This window comes from Grampus griseus (genome assembly GCF_964374135.1).
Source record: "Grampus griseus genome assembly, chromosome: 5".
NCBI classification, from domain to species: Eukaryota; Metazoa; Chordata; class Mammalia; order Artiodactyla; family Delphinidae; genus Grampus; species Grampus griseus.
Genome location: NC_138998.1, coordinates 56,227,285 through 56,245,114, shown reverse-complemented (window position 1 = coordinate 56,245,114; position 17,830 = coordinate 56,227,285). Strand labels below are relative to the sequence as shown.

General features: G+C 36.1%; 1 protein-coding gene across 1 annotated transcript in view; it reads left to right on the top strand.

Moving 5' to 3' along the window:
- Positions 1 to 11,756, top strand: part of ZMAT3 (zinc finger matrin-type 3) — a 32,053-nt gene extending 20,297 nt beyond the window's left edge. The window contains exons 5-7 of the mRNA XM_082654569.1: positions 2,079 to 2,245; positions 2,362 to 2,462; positions 4,394 to 11,756. Coding sequence (XP_082510695.1) covers positions 2,079 to 2,245; positions 2,362 to 2,462; positions 4,394 to 4,605 — 480 coding nt within the window. The 3' untranslated portion in view covers positions 4,606 to 11,756. The remainder of the gene's footprint in view (positions 1 to 2,078; positions 2,246 to 2,361; positions 2,463 to 4,393) is intronic.
- Positions 11,757 to 17,830: the final 6,074 nt, after the last annotated feature.

Here is a 17,830-nt window from a genome sequence, read left to right as displayed (position 1 = left end):
CTATGCCAGGTACTCTGCTAAGCACTTTTCATGCATTACTTCATTCAGAGCTGGGCCTAGGGTGAGATGAGGGATGCACTTGACTTAGGCACAGAATTTAAGAGGGAGCCAAAATACTCAGTAATCAAGTAATCAAGATGTGATATTTAAAAAATTCAAAATTAACGTGAAAAAGTCAATGGTGAACAAAATGTCAAAAACTTAAAGACAGGATAAGTGTTATTAATTTTCCTTTTGCCTTAGGCAGCAATGTGGCTTGGCATGGCACTGTTGCTGATCCTGTCTTTATTTAAAAGTTTGATTTTTGTTTTGTTCCTCATTGATTTTTTTGCAATAAGTTTGATTGATAAAAATATTCCATTAAGTATTTTTCTTTTATTCTATTTATTTATTTTTGGCTGCGTTGGGTCTTCGTTGCCGCACGCGGGCTTTCTCTAGTTGCGGCGAGCGGGATCTACTCTTTGTTGCGGTGTGCAGGCTTCTCATTGCGGTGGCCTCTCATTGCAGAGCACGGCTCTAGGCACGCGGGCTTCAGTAGCTGTGGCTCGTGGGCTCAGTAGTTGAGGCTCGTGGGCTCTAGAGCACAGGCTCAGTAGTTGTGGTGCTCAGGCTTAGCTGCTCCACGGCATGTGTGATCTTCCCAGACTAGGGCTCGAACCCATGTCCCCTGCAGTGGCAGGCGGATTCTTAACTGCTGTGCCACAAGGGAAACTCCCCATTAAGTATTTTTAATCCTGATTGCTGAGTTTTTTGATGCTCCCTTAAATTGTGTGCCCATGGCAAGTGCCTCTCTTGCCTCATTCTTGGCCTGGGTCCTGACTTCTTTTAATGCTTGCAACAAGTCAGAGGTATTGACCTTATTTCTCAAAGTATGATCCATGAGCCAGCAGCATTGGTTTCACCCGGAAGTTTATTAAAAGCCCAGGTAAACTAAGTAACTTGTCCGTCGTGTTACAAATTTTATAAAGTGGTGGAGCAAATGATTTCTCTTGACCTTAGACCTCTACTCCTAAACACCATGGTATAATTTTACTTTTCTGAGTGTCAGTTTTTCAGTACTTACAGTGTGGATAGCAATATCAGCTATTCATGTCCTCATGAGTTTGTGGGGAAAATGAGATATGTTAAAAAGAGAATCAGAGGACAGGAAAATACCCAGAGAGATCTTCAGGCTGAGTAGTTGTCACAGTGCTAATACCTGAAGGCTGCTCTAAAAATGGACAGCTGCTTCCTGTTAGGGACTGTTTTCAACTGGCTCCACCCTCCTGGGCAAACAGCCTTAGGCTTCTTTCATAGCATAGCCCTTTGTGATTTTTGAAAACAGTTATCCTGTCCCCAGAAAAATCTTCCCTTCCAGGTGAAACAGTGCTATTTCCTTCAGCTGGTCCTGATATGATATGCTTTCCAGATTCTTTATTGTATATTTTATTCTTCTTTAGCCAAAATCTAATGTGTCATGTTTTGTTAACCCAGCAATACTTACTGAGTTCATACTGTTTTCCAGGCACTGTGTTAGGTTTCCCTTAACTCATTGTTTCCCAACCTGAATACAATTGTCTGGATCTGCTGGTTATTTCCCCCCTAATTATATTATATCTGTAGCTAATTTATAGACTCTGAGGACAGGGGCTCATTTTTTAAATACATGTATGTATATCACTTTTGCATTAGGTAGCAAGCCCTATAAACAGTAGGCATTCAGTAAATACTTGTTGATGGATTCTGGGAGGACTTTGTTCTTTCTGGTAATGTGATTTTAAGCCTTACCTGTACTGCCCTAAATCTTCCATATTGGGTTTTTAAACTTCTTTTCTAAAATTTCTTCAATGGAGATAGCAATGAGGCATTCATCAGTTTGGTACACAGGTGATTGTAATGCAAAACCACGATTGTCTCCCAGCCATTTTTTCTTTTTTTCTTTCTGGAATGAATTATTTCCTGTCCTTATAAAGCTGAGTGTTCGTGGTCATGCCATAACGTTCGGTTATTTTTCAACTCTTAGAAGGAAGGAACTTTGAGGAGAAGAAGAGAATAAAGTGCACATTTTTAAACCTTGTTTCTCGTGTCTTTGCTGTCAGATGAGCTCCTTTAAGCCAGGAGGCAGAGTGATTCTGGCCACAGAGAATGATTACTGTAAGCTCTGTGATGCCTCCTTCAGTTCTCCGGCTGTGGCCCAGGCTCACTATCAAGGGAAGAATCATGCCAAGAGGCTGCGGCTGGCGGAAGCTCAGAGTAACTCATTCTCGTAGGTATTGCTGTTTTCTCTTAGGCCAGCGTGTTATGTGAGACTGTCTCTAGAGAGAAAAGAGTTGAAAGGGATCCTTGTTTAGAAGTCTCACTCTTAAAATTTCTCTTCTCCAGAGAATCCTCAGAGATTGGTCAACGGCGGACCCGGAAAGAAGGGAATGAATATAAGATGATGCCTAATAGGAGAAATATGTATGCAGTACAGAATAATTCAGGTATTCTGTGGATTTCCACATACCTTCACTACATTCTGCAAATGGTCTCCTCTATTTTTATTTCCTTTAATGGTAATAGATAGCCCTGAGAATTTGGGGTTAGCTGTTGTTTTGTGGAATTGGTCTAGTGGTTTTTCAAGCTGGTGTTTATTTCAGGTCTTATTTATTTATTTCCTATTTAGAGTATTATTTGTTTTGATTTTAAACCAAGTCTATGTTTTAAGGTCTCTTATAGTACCTTTATGTTTCTTCTGGTATTTGTCAGCTGAGACATTTAAATGCGTCATAAAAATGGGCTGTTTGGTTTAAAGTTGCACCATATTAAATCCCCATTTATTGGGGAAAATAAAAATTATAGCAGTGGTGTTCAACCAGAATAGTGACTCAGATTATCTGGGGAGTTTTTATAAAATACACATGGCTGAACCATGACTTAGAGATTTTCAATCAGTAAATTTAGAGTGGTACTCAGACATATGTGTGTTTTGAAAATGCTTCCTCAGTGATTCTGATATATACCTTCAGTTCAGAATTACTAGTTTTTAGGAATATTTCCTGCATTTTCTGATTACCTTCAGTAGGGAGAGTAGGACTGAGCAGTCCCTCATCCTTTCCCTACCCCAGCCTCCAATGCATACATATATGAGCAGAGGTCACTCATGTGAACAGTAAAACAAACAACAACAACAAAAAGCTAATTGGAAAGGCAAGAGAAGCATAGAAAGAAGGGACATATAGAAAGCACAATATAATAAGATTAATGAAAATCTACACATATATCAGTAATTGCAATAAATGTAAACTTACTAAAGTCCCAGTTAAAAGACAAAGATTTTAAGATTAGGTAAAAAATATTCAGCTGAAATGAAGGAAGCTGAGGTAGGTCTCTTAATATTAGATTAAAAAAACTTCAGGATAGAAGGTGGTTTAGACTTATGTTCTCTGATCAGAGTACAATTAAATGAGATGTCAATAATAAAAATATAAAAAAGCAAACAAAATTTTTATGTGTTTGGAAGTTTTTAAACATTTCTAAATAACTCATGGGCCAAAGAAAAAATCATACTGGTGATGGAGAATTCTTAGACCCAGATAGTAATAAAAATACATCAATATTTGTAGCATGCAGTTAAAGTAACATTTTGAGAAAAGCCTTAAATGTTTATTATTATAGTAGAAAGGAAAAGCAGAAAATAATTGAGCTAATGGTCCAACTTAAGAAGTCAGTTACGTAAAGAAAAAAATTATCAATAATTCCACCATTTTTGTATACATCATTCCAATTCTTTGTGTATGTTACTTCTGTAAAATGGAAATGTAATCATATTTTGTGATATTTTTATTTTACTTAATAGCATATTATAATCAAATATTGTTACTAAAGAGTTTTCTATAACCTTGTTTTTAGTGATTGTATAGTTTTTCATTGCATTCATTACCATGATTTTTCGAGTTATATTTTTGGATCTTTCCTTTCCCCTCACCCTCCCAGAAAAGCTTTTATAAACTCTGATGAAATAAATGTCCTTGCTCATAAATCTCTATGCAAAAATTCTCAACATTTTCTTAGTATAATTCTTAGAATTTTTGGATTAAAGAATTAGCATAATTATACAGATTTTTATATAATGCTTGGAAATGAAAGTATTTTTAAAATTATATTTACTTTTTAGAGACATTGCCATTTAGAGTTTGGGTCTGGCTCTACAGTAACATTTCTGACGATAGTTGGAGGAATCATTTTAGCTTTTTAGGTTGAACCTGTATAAAATTGTAATTTAAAACACCCATTAACTTTACATTCTTTTAAAGCTAGGAATCTGTGAATTTTATACTTTGAGCTTAGAATTACAAATTACGGTGATAATTGGTCAGACCACCATTCACTTAGTATGCTGAAGTGAGTACATTACTTTTGCCTCTTGCTTTAGCAGGTCCTTACTTCAATCCCCGCTCTCGGCAGAGAATTCCACGTGATCTGGCCATGTGCGTTACTCCAAGTGGCCAGTTTTACTGCTCCATGTGTAATGTTGGGGCCGGCGAAGAAATGGAATTCCGGCAGCATTTAGAGAGCAAGCAACATAAAAGCAAGGTGTCTGAACAGCGGTACAGGAATGAGATGGAGAATCTGGGATATGTATAGTGATTGTCATATTCAGATAGAGCAGCTTGTCCTGCCTGTTGTTTGCCTTCTGTCAACATGTTCTGCTTTGTGGTTCTTTTGATATGAGTACATTCCTCTGCTTAATGTTAATACACCTAACCTGCAGTGGTACCACAAGGTGTCAAAACTGGGGAAGGAAGAGAACATGCTTAAGTCATGATGCTTTTTCAGGTCAGTTGTGTTGAGCTGCTTAAAGCCTGTGACCTACCTACCCCATGAGAAATAACTTTTTATCTTGACCAAGTTCTGGTCAACTAGTAGCCTGACCACTTAGAGCTTTAGCTATTTAAAAACTTCATCTTTTTCTGCAATTTTAGTGTTACGTACTGCTAAATAAATAATTTTATTGAGTTCTTGCTTCAGATCATAGTAAAAACAGGTAAGCAAAGATTTTAGTTTCCCAAGGCTTCTTTGGAATCACCATCTCAACTCAATGCATTGTCAGTAGGATATACTATGTAAAACTGCATTAGAGTCCTTCCCAGGACAGTTTTTCTCTTTATCATGTCCTCCAATGATTGAAATGCAGGTTTTCTTGGATTCAGACAGTTCTAATGTGCTTGTGTACTTCCAAACAGTGAAACTTCATTTCCAGTTGTGAATTTCACAAATTTAAATTCACCTTCTTCCCACCTCTTTTCTTCCCCCAGTTGAATTAGCTTATCCAATAAGTTCATTTTCATGCCCCAGCTATGTTGTGGGTTTTCCAAGCCTCACATTTGAATATCCAATGAGTTTAGAATAGATGTGACTCAAAAAAAATATATACGTTTTTTTCAGTTAGTTTTAGGAAATGAAATGTGTTTGATATTTCAATTTAGAGTTACTTGATGATAATAACATGTACTTATATGATGGTCTCAACTGTAAGTTCAGATCCCTTGATGTTTGTTTTGGTAGATTTTTTAGGTAAACAGATCCTTATGTTTTACTTACATTCTTCTTTGTCTTGCTAGTTTGTTGACTGTCCTGAAAAATACCACACCTTTACTATTTCTGAGGTAGAGAAGAATTGTTTTAAAAAGTTAATCAAATTTTAGTATCATCATTTTCAATAGAAAAATACCTGAACTTTGGTATTATTCTTTATAATCTAGCTTCCTTGAAGATAATAAAAATATATTATAGATTACTTTCATATCTGATAATTTCAACAGCATTATTATTTTTGTTCTTTGTTTTTAAAATGAGAAGCTCTAGTGTTATATCTAGATTAAATAATGGAGGATTCTACGAACTTTCATTAACCATATTTTACATATTTACTATATTTACATGGATAAGACTGGTGCTCATCCATACTTCTTTTGAAAGGCCATGTTCACCAGGTAGTTTATATTGAGCAGTATCTGTGTACTATGGTAAATTCACTTTTGATTGCTTATGTTATTAATTAAAAATAAAACTCCTATTTTTCCTTGAAAATTCTGTAGGCAAGGAGATGAGAAGAAGGAAAATTATAATCATCATTCCTCTCCTTTAGTACTTCTGAACAATTTTTAAATACTAGACCCATATTTAAAATTAAGTTTTGTGATTAGTCTCTGGTACACCACCAAGTTGCCCTTCTGTTGAAGTGGTGGTTTTTTTAAAAGTAAAATTGCTTAGTAATTTTATTTTCTCCCAGAAACAAAAGAATGAAATAATGTTCTGTTGAGGTTCTATGTAGACCTGTGACTCTTAGTATAATAACCCTTTTTGTAGTAATCTATAAAGTATAATTGATTATTTTAGGGCAATTTAGAGCTTATCTTATTGGTCAGTAGGTTACTCATTTTGCTGCTAAGTATAATTTTTTGGTAGATTTTAATATGACAGTTCTGGCCACATGGTTCTGTGATTATTTAAAGATCTCATTTGTTCCCCTCTCTGTATGTGTGACTATATATATGTATACACATGTATAGGTATGTGTGTGTGTATATATATGTATTTATATATATATACACACACATATATGTATAAAACTATGTACATATAGCTTTATGTGATACCATAGAGAAGATTTCATTGAATCCTTAAATAACAGTAAAAGATTGTGGATAAAAATTTACATTTTATAAAAGTGGCATTCATCCACTTTCGGTTTTTCCTTTGCAAATAAAATTAAAGGAAGGATTCCCTCTACTCTCCCCACGTAACAATTTCATTATATATATATAACAGCAGTGGACTTAAGGCCTTAATGTTTTTCCTGGCCTTGCATATTCAGGTTTCTCATCTCTCAGTGCCCTTAATGGATGTTATGAATCCATAAACTCATTTTCTTTTAAAGAAAAAAGTTAGATTTGTAGTGTTAATTCTTACTTGTTATATTTCTTTGCACTAAAAAAGAGTGATGTGTTTGTTTTATATGACACTTTAGATACCATATTGCCTACAATAGCTGGGTTTGCTCCTTAATTTCCAAACTCTAGGAAGTTGATAAATAACTTCTATGATCATTTATAAAGGTTACATACACGTCCAAAAAAAATCACACATCTCTGTGACAGTGGGTTATGTTTTGAGCTTGTTACCTTGCAATATTCTCCTGTGTTCCATAGGTGAAACAAAGTGTGACAAAGGTGTCAGAAAGGAAATGCCTAAATAAATACATCCCTTCATGGTACAATTTCTCATACTCATGCATTCCTTACAGACAGTGGGTTTTTTTCCCCTGTCAAAGAAGGCTGTTGTTACTACTGCAGTCAGTGATACGTGATCTCATTTGGTTTCATTTAGTGAAATCGAGTCCTGCTCTTTATTGTGCTTTAGAATTTGCACTCTGTGCTCCCCAGGAATCATGTTAGTATCTTTTTATATTCTGTATATAAGGATGGACAGAGGCCTAACCAATGGAAAACCTTTAGTCAAGTAAGTAGATTCCAGTAATCATCTGCAAGAAGAACTCAGAGCATCAATGTCTCTTTTCTCTGTGAATATCTTTGTGTAAGTTGTCATTCAAAAATCAGTGTTCGAAGATAACAATTAGAAACTCTTCTAAGATATCGAGGGCAAGAAGTTGTGAAGGAAAAATTTTGGTGTTCCAATTAAAAGATTGGATTGCTTATGCCTTCGAAGTGTTTTTTCAAAAATGTTAAGCTACAGAACCGAGTGTGCCATGTAATCCTTTGGACCCCACATTGAAAACACTGTGTTGGTCTTGTCTTTGTGTATCACGTACTACAACTTGTAAATATGTGCATGTTGTTTATGACGTTTGTCTGCCTGTCTCTTATTGCACGGAATTCCGCAAGGTGAATACTTGTTTTATACGATTCATTTAGAAAAAGTTCTGCCTCCAACTCCTCCTCCCTATTGCCCCTTTTCATTAGTTGGTAAACTTAGAAAACCATTTAGAGTTTTTGAAACCCTGAGATTGAATGAAGAACCATGGCTATCAGAGATCATCCCCATGTCCCTCTTACTTAAACAACTAAAAGGAAAGCATGAGATCTTCCACTTTATTTTACAGAGCTGTCCTCCAGTACTGGTGTGCTTGCTTGTAGCTACACTATCTACACTTTGAACAAGGATAAAAGGATATATGTATATATCTATATCTGGTTAAATCTTCCTCTGTAGATAGATTAGTGGTGGGATTAATGATTCCTTCACTCCTGAATTGGCTGGGATTATGAGCAACGACAGTTTGAGGACTATCCAGTGACCCATGTGAAACGAGTCTTGCTTGTGTCAGGGGAGACAGGTAACTGTTCTGCATAATATCCTCTACAGAGAGGCCTAGGAGTGATGGATTTGGAAGCTAATCTGTTTTGTTTCCTCAGTGTCAGAACATAGGCTGGAAGTACCTTCTAAAAAAACTTGTTGGGACATGTACTAAAGACAATAGAGCTGCTTTAGAGATAGAGAAATGTTTTGTCAGTATAGGCAAAAGTTTAATGCAGGCTTTTGAACAGATATTTTAAAAATACTCCACCTTACCAACTTTTTTTATTTAACCAGCAAAATCTCCCTTCAGGAGCTTCAGGCATCATAAAGAATGTTTTGTTGTTGCTTTAGTTTTTTGGTGGTGGACCCCTGCCATTGTGAGCTATTACTGTCAATCTAACTGAATGGACAAATAGCTGTGTAAATAGCTTCTCATATGATATTTCTACTGATAGCTGTTTGACTTTGCCTTCTTGTTATGAATGGGAGGATCATTTATCAACTCCCTTTCTGGGTAGCTACCAAAAAAAACCGGCTTATGGTACCATGTGACCCTGTCTTTGATAAGCCCAGAATATGAGTGCCTTTAGCAAGTTTTAGCATTTCACAGAGAGAAGAGATGATAGAATTATTGCCATTAATCACGATTCATAAAACAGGAGCTTGGAATAACAAAGCTTTATGCGCATTCTGTGTTCTACATCTTTTTTTTTCTTTATGCAATCTCAATTTGATATTGAGTAAGACTGTATCATTATTGATCGGGAACCATACATCCTGAAAATGAATCCAGTTGTCCCAGGCTGGCAACAGTCATTGATTTTTGTTTTTCGCCTTGATCTGTGTTACATTTATATTTAGTGAATAGTAGTGTGGTGGATTGGGAGAGCTTGATATTGAAGTCTGGAAAAATTTTATTCCAGTGTCTTTTTCAAACTTATCTAATACTGTAGAGAGGATAGAATTATGTATTTGCAAATGAAGTGTGTGAAGAGACTGTCTTCACAATACTTATTAATTGTGCTAGTTCGTCTCTACATTAAAAACAGGCATCTTCACAAATCAGGTTCAAGGTGTTTTAAAGCAAAATTTTCCTTGCTTCAATTAATTCAAAATTTTAAATTGCCTGAGTACTTTGAGTCTTTAAAACACACTGCTAAATTAATTTTATTGTAGAAATATTAACATTTTTCTTGACATTTTATTATGAAAATTTTTAAACATAGAGTTGAAGAATTTTACGATACACTACCACTAGATTCTACCATCAACATTTTCCAGTACTTGTATTACTGCATATCTGTCTACCCCTCTATTTATCCATCAAACAATGGAGTTTTAAAAAAATACACATTTTAATGTAAATTTCAGACATTTCCCTTAAACACTTTAGCATAGGTGGCATTAACTGTAGTTTAATATTTGTCTGCATATTAACATCTTTTAAAAAGCTGTGTATGAAGTTGAAAACCTGAGCCAATTAACATATGTCCTTTTCTCCTGTGGACTTTAGCCTACCACTTTCAGTTTCTGTATGTGCTTAGAGTGAGGGAAGACGACTCCTTTTCAAACTGAAGTTTTCTGGTGTTGGTCGTTTTAAATGCTAATTGTCATACATTTTAAAGCTTCATGACAAGAACTTTTTCTTTACCCCTCCTCTTATGATGTATTTTTGCTGAACTATGCAGCTTCTTTAGAAAACTGTAAGTTACTGATTGGGGTTTATTAAATCAGCTATACCTCATTTCAATCTACTGCTGCTTTTCTCCGTGGTATCACTTCTTTTACTACTTTCACATGTTCTACCAGAAAGTAGAGAGGAGTAAAGAGTCAACCCCATAGACTATTAGCTGTTTTAATCAACTCTACAGGAACAGATTGAGTAGTTTAGAAAGTGGAACCATTAATTTATCTAAAGCCTTTGACTTCCCTGAGAATTGTAATTGCCCGTGCTTTCTCTTAGCCATAATTAGCAGGATTAAAAATGATTGTACTGTACGATGAGTTGTTGAAATTGTGAGCCTTAGTAACCATCTTCAGCTTTACTCTAGTACTGTTTAGGAAAAAGTTTTGACCTATGCCTTTATTTTTATGCCAATTTTTTTGTGGACAAAATCGGAAGAATTTAAGTGACTTATTGCAGGTCATGAAGATTCAGCGGGTAAGTCAGAACTGAAACGTCAGTATTCCTGATGCATGTTCTTGTGCTTGCTTGATAAAATTCATGGCTTTCAAAATAACACTTCCTTTGGGGCCCTTAAAATGAAAATACGTATTTTTACTAATTAGACTTTCACTTTTAGACATTTCACAGTTCTTTGAGCTTCAAGATTTTTCCATGGTCAGAGTTCCTCATTAAGTCAATGCAACTGCTAAAAATCTCACTAACAATACAGGTTTTATCAGATTTCCTTTTGCATTATATAACTTTCTTGATTCATTCATAACTCTTTCTATGTAAGTGCTTAAGTGACCCCCTCACTAGTGAAAATAAATGTTCTATATCGCTGATTATATGTATATTCTCTACATGATATATTTTTTTAAGGAAAAGTAACCCCATGTGTCTGGATGAACGATATTACCCTAGGGCAAAGCACATATAAAGCAGTTTATTTCTACTCTGAAAAATCTGGCATTTGTGGGAACAAAACTCTTCTAGAGTGGCTGGTCATTGTTTTGCCTTCTTTTGGTACTTGAGCATATTTCTGTGGTTTTGTAAATTAGTGTGTCGTTTTGTAAGAATTTCATGTTATTCTGTATTAATTGGTGTTCACCTTGTGGTATCCTCGGCTGCTGTAATAATTTACTTTGGGTATGGTGTGTCTGCTTTGAAATGCCTTACTAGAGTGTGTCAGACTCTGCTCTAAAGCATTTCATGTATCTGCTAGGACAATAAGTTGCCTCTCTTGGATGTATGCTCTAGATCCAGAAGCAAAACTGATTTTGCTTTCACTGTTAATGTTGCATTTTAGCGCAGTCATTGTTTTAAATTAGAGAATAAAATCGTGGAAAACCAAGGAGGCTTTAGAACCCTTCATTTAATGGCATGGCAAACTTTTAAAACTGCTTTTACTGTTTCACTAGGACAAGGTCTCTGGTAAAGGATATAGCTAAAAAATGCCAGCCAACACTGTATGAAATTGGGATTGTTTCCTACAATTTTCCCTAAATGTCATACAGGGGTTTAACATCTGTATATGCTGTATATGCTATGTGCCAGTCACCACTTTGGAAATCTGTTTGTGTTCTGAGGCTACATAAATGACAAAAGTGTCATGGGATTAAAACCACTCAACTGTGAATTGTGAAACTGAAATTGCTCTTTTGGTTTTATTTTCTTCAGCATATTGGATAGAGAAATCTGAAAGTTATTTAAAATTTACACTGCTTATGTTGATGGCTCATTTTGGCTGTGTATACTCACTTATGTATTGATTTCTGATAAAGGCTTGACATTATTATAACAGTCATTTTGCGTTCAATTTAATAAAAGAGTTTCTGAGTCTTGTCTGCACATCATTTGCTTATGAGTTGGAGATCAAGGAAAGAAGGTAGATTGTCAGCACTGAGGTGCTGAGGTGTTATTTTTGATGCAGATGGTTGATGGCTGTGGATTCATCAGTCTGCATGTACTCCACCACCTGCTTCTTGAACTCATGCAGAGTATTGTCAGCTACTTGGGCTTGCAGTAGAATTGACTCAGCTGCCCACACTACCTACCCCTTTCCCCCATCACTGGAGTTCACCTGGGACTGGAGCGAGTTCTCAATTTTATTGATGTATTTTGAAGTTTATCTTTCCTTCAAATTCTGAGAAAAGTTGCTTAGCGGGACCATAACTGCTGCTTCTGGAAATAAACACATATTAAAAGGCGTATATGCCCATTAATGTTTCGTGTATTTCACATATAAAATACTCTTGCAAATATAATCAGCTTATATAAACAATATATTACTGGGGTATGGTCTTTTAAGCACCCTGGTTAACTGTATGCAACGTGCTTTTGAACTTGAATGCTTATTTTAAAAAGAAGATTATAGGCCTGGAAGGTGCTGTTGTGGTTTTTTTAATTGGGATGCAAGACACATACGCTTACTGTCGTGGGAAAAATTCTTGTGTCTGCACAGAAAAAATGTTTCTGAATGAAGTGAACAGATTGCATTGAATCTGTCTGTGTGTTGTAAAATACTCAAGGCATCGTCACATTTTATTAAATCATCTACAGGAGATTTTTAGCTTAAAAGAAAGCCATGATAATGGGCATAAAAACAGAGTTTTAAACCACTTGAGCTTGTTAGATTTTCTTTCTTCAGGCATTTCTGAGGCTTATGTGTTTGCTGAAAATCTATTCAAGGTCAAGCATGGGGTGTTATCTTTTAAAATTGCCTGTATGGCAAAGACTAACACTGAACTTTCCCAGTCTGTTATAAATTGATACAAGGTTGTTAAGATCATAAATAGATCTTTTTGTGATAAGTTTTAAGATTTTTATCATCTGAGTTGAAACTTAACCCACCAAGTTTTATTCCTATTAGTGAGACATTCATAAACTGTTGAAAATTGGGAACTTAGAAAAAGATAAAGACAGGTAACTATTTTGAAGTATAAATATTATTTAATAGAGATGTGATTATGAGTTCTTACCCTGTATCAGAAAACAAAAGTCACCTGAAAATACACTCCATTGTGTGTGTGTGTGTGTGTGTGTGTGTGTGTGTGTGAGAGAGAGAGAGAGAGAGAGAGAGAGATGTGTATTGGGGGGAGTAGATGGAAAGATGGAAATATGTTTAAGATGATCAAATACTTGTAGTGAAGTATGTCCAAAGGAACAGACGGAAATTTGCCACTGGAAGAAATATGCTCCACCACAGGCAGTCTATAACTTCTGCTTGGCATTTTGGATAAGTTTTTAAGTATGTAATTGGAGCTTCAAATGTGTTTTGGCTGGCAGCCATCCCTCCAGACAGGAACAAGATGTCTTTCATATTAGCCTCAATTTTTTAATCTTTGCTGATGATAGAGGCTCTTCTCTATCCTTGTTTTCTGGAAACGGTTTACCAGGTTATGGACTTTGACGAAAGGTATATAGTGCCACCCTGTGGACTCTTTAAATCTTGCAGTTAGCAGTTGGAATGTGGTTGGTACACTACCTTTGAAGCAGGATCTTTGGCTAAAAAACACCTAGTGGTGGAAAGGACTTTTTATCCGTAAATAAAGCAAAGGCAGATATGTCTTTGGGAGATATTGAGGAGTGTATTCTTTTACAGTTTTATCTGCTAAAGTGTGCAGAGTGGGAAAAGTGGCAGATCTGGATTCAGGATACATATGTATGTGTATGTCTGTATATATAGGCATATGTGTCTATGATTTTTTTGTGATGTTTTAAAAATGTCTATTTTTGCTTTAAAGAATCCATTATCCATACATTTTTGGGTATGTGAACAACAAGCATGGAAACTACATTAAAATGATGGTCAACAAAAATCCCAAACTAGAAGGAAAGGACTAGAAAAATCTTTCATCAAAGAAGATTGTTGAAAATTTAAAAATTATATACAGGGACAAATGTTAACAGACGTGTAAATCATGCTGACAATATACAAACTAAACTAGGTAATACTGAGGTTTTCTCAAACATAATTTATTTTGGAGAACATAATGTTTTCTGCCTCAGTAAGCTAGCAGTACATAAAGAGACATTTTTAAGTCTTTTATTAAATATTTCAAACGTTTAGAAAAGTACATACTAAGATAACTGGTTCCAGTTCTGTTACCTGTGTGCTCTTGGGCATGTCACTTAACCTCTCTAACATTCAGTTACTCAGAATTGGGGTATTAGGTTTGAATTCTAGTTATTTATTTTCATCCCTCTTAGTAGTATGGATAGTTTAGAGAATTGATCATTTAAAACTCAGTTAACTGAGTTTTTTGAATAGATAAGTCTTGATCTCACGCTTCCCTGTTTCCTTCCCCAGAGGTGATCACAGTTACCAGTTTATTAGCTATTTTCCCAGAGATATTCTATGCAATATGAATGGTGGCATTTCATACACTTTTTCCAGTGACCAATGTGCCTTGGCAGTCATTCTATACCAACACATGTGGATCTCATTCTTTTTGACAGTGTGGTGTTCCCTTGTATAATTTCCAAAATTTCTTTTGTTGGTCCTCTACTGATGGATGTATATATTCTTGTGATTTGTTTAAGTTTAAAAACCTTTAAAAATCGTAGTAAAATATACATAACAAAATGTATCATTTTAACCATTTTTAAGTCTACAGTTCAGTGGCATTAAGTATATTCACACTGTTGTACAACTATCACCACCCTCCAACTCCAGAACTGTTTTCTTCTTCCTAAACTGAAACTATGTAACTCATTAAAAAATGCTCTTTCCCGCCCTCCACCCCACCCCGAGCATGGCAACCATCATTCTACTTTCTGTCTTTATGAATTTGACTATTCTAGGTACCGCATGTAAGTGGAATCATACAGTATTTGTCTTCTTGTGATTGTCTTATTTCATTTAGCATGATGTCCTCAAAGGTTCATCCAAGTTGTAGCATGTGTCAGAATTCCTTTCCTGTATAGGCCAAATAATATTTCATTGTATGTATATACTGCATTTTGTTTATCCATTCATCTGGACATTTGGACAAATGTTGATGGACATTTGGGCTGCTTCTACCTTTTGGCTATTGTGAATAATGCTGCTATGAACATGGGTGTACAAAAATTTTAAACTTTTAAAAATTATGAATTATTTCATACATGCAATATAGAGGAAAACCAAACAGATATACATATACTCATCACAAAGCTTGCCAGCACTATCAAATCTTAACATTTTGCCATATTTTATTCTGGTAGTTTGAAGTACAGGTTCAGCTGAAGCCCACTGTGCACATTTTTCCAATTCTAATCTCATCTCTCCCCAGATAAACCCACATCTTGAACTTGGTATTTATTATTCCACGTACATTACTATATTAATATCACATGTATCATAAACAATATATAATATTGTTTATGCTTTCAAAATTAATATAAATGGCATCACAATATACAGATATCTGTATTTTTCTTTTTTCTCATCATTGTTTTTGAGATTTATCGATATACATTTAGCTATAATTTATTCATTTTAAATACTATATAGTGTCCCACTGTCTGAATTCATCCTTCTGTTGATGAACGTCTAGGTGGTTTTTCAATATTTCCTTTTTAGAAACAATACTGCAATGGATTTTATAAATTTATCTCAACAGACTCTAGAAACTGGATCCTTGCTTCATCACCTCAGAACTTGTTACAAATGCAGCATCCCAGACTCCACTCCAGACCTCCTGAATTAGAACCTATCTTTATGCAAGATCCCCAGGGGATTTGTAGGCATATTAAAGTTTGATCAGTTGTCCTCAAACAGTCCCACAGTTGAATCCCCTGGGGACTTAAAGCCAACAGCAATAACAATAACAGCAAACTTATGCCTGGGTCATTCCCCAGAGATTTTGATTTAATTGCTCTAGGACGTGCCTGAGTCTCCAGAGACTTCTAAACCTTCTTAGGTGATTATAATATGTAGCCAAGATTTAGAATGACTGCTTGGACCAAAACAGCCGTGGCTGCGTTGTGTGTGTCGCTTGGCTTTTACTGGGATGGCTCTTTCGAAAGGACAGTTTTACCAACAAGGGGCTAGAGCAGGCAGGTAGATATTATGATGGAATTTCTATTGCAGGAAATTTTCAAAACACTTGAGCAAATGCTTTGTCCTATTTTAAGTACAATTAGTTCTTAGTCCCTAGAGCTTAATTTGCTTAACTCACACTTGTAAGGCACTAACTATATATCAGATAATCTTCGAAAGAGCACTTTGTTAATGTTATCTCTCTTAAAATTTGTTGCAAAATTTCCTTTCCACTTAAGAAAACTTTGGAATTTTGAGTGAAAAAGTGCAGTTTGACAGAAAGTCAGAATACGTTAGTCCTAAGGAAGATCGCACTGCAGGATGCTGAGGTTCTGTGCTTTGTGTTCAGCGGGCTGTGAAGCACTCTGTTTTCAGCATCCAGTCTGGGGCTCTTCCTGGGGGAAGCTGCCACCCACTTACTGGACAGGGCATAGGATTTGAGTGCATAAAAACTGCCGCTTCCCAAAGAAATAGAACTTGGGACGTTGTCCCTTTAGTGATGTGGGCTTTTCTGCCCAACACTAAAATTGGAAAAATTTCTGACCTTCAGTGGAGTCTTGGGAATTCACCTATCCAGTTACGCTGCATTTTTGCAAATAAGTTGTAGAACAGAGCATTAAATCACAACTGGATCCGCTATTTTGAAGTGTATTTATGTGACCTGAAGGAACTTTCTCAAAAATTTGTTTTTTCCCATTACTTAAGTTCATGTTTAATCACGTAAGTAGACATACAAATATTTTCACTGTCAAATATTCCAACACTTTTGAAAAGGGAAAATGCTCCTTAAAATCCCCGTTTCCCCAACCCCACTTTTCCCTTCCTAGAGGTAACTCGTACTACCAGCATAATGTGCATCCTTCCAAACCTATTTCACTATATCTCTAAGTATGTAGCTTTTATGTTTTACTGGAGAAGTTTTCTAAGCCCTTTACTTTTAGTGTCTGTTATAGTGCTTCTTATTTAACCATATGTTCTCATCTCTAGCCCAGATTTGCTAAATTCTTCCATGTGTGACACTAGATATGAAATTATTCACCCCCGTTACAGCTTAAAAATACACGCTAGAGAATTAAAACAAGTGACCACAGCTGAAGAGTTCACTGCTGTAGCAGAATTGTATTTTAAAAGGCAAGCAGCGACACCTTAGTTGTATGTTTCCTGTTTTGGATGGATAAAACTATAAGGCAAAGCCTTTCCCTGGGACAAGAACTGTGCCTCTATTTCTGCGTGAGGACCCACTGTCGCTTTCCTCTAGTGCCAGTGGCTCGCAGTCAGCAGCCTGGGGGATTTTCGTTTGCTGAGTGTGATGCTGTTTTTCCTCTGTTCCCTTCCTCCACCTGTGTATGAGGATGATGAAATTTGTTCCTTAGGCATTCTCTTTGATTGCTGGAGCACGGTATCCACCCAATGGGTTCATAAGCAAAGGCCTTAGGAAATGCTCGTTGTGTTCTGCAGATGGGCACTCTCAGAATGGCTGTTGCCTGATGCCGCCATATATTTCATCCACATGCCCTCCTGCCAAGTCGTTCTTAGTGGACCAGGAAAGAAAATGAGCAGCTTCGTGTTTCTTTGCGTGTGATCACCATTTTATCACTTGGTAGCTGGCGAGGAAAACAGGAATTCATCTTTGGGTTCAAGGACTCTACAGAGTCACTACCAGTTAGAAAAACTGTGGCCTGTGCTGGATTTCAAGAGAGATTTATGTGCTACCTTGTAATTGCCCTATCACAGGTGGTTGCCACTTTTGGAATTCATAGACTGATGCCCTGAAGAGTAAGAGCCAAGCATCTGAGGAAGGAGCCTAAGTCAAATCTGGCCGTGTCATTCTTTGCCTTTAAAACCTTCACTGCTTCCCT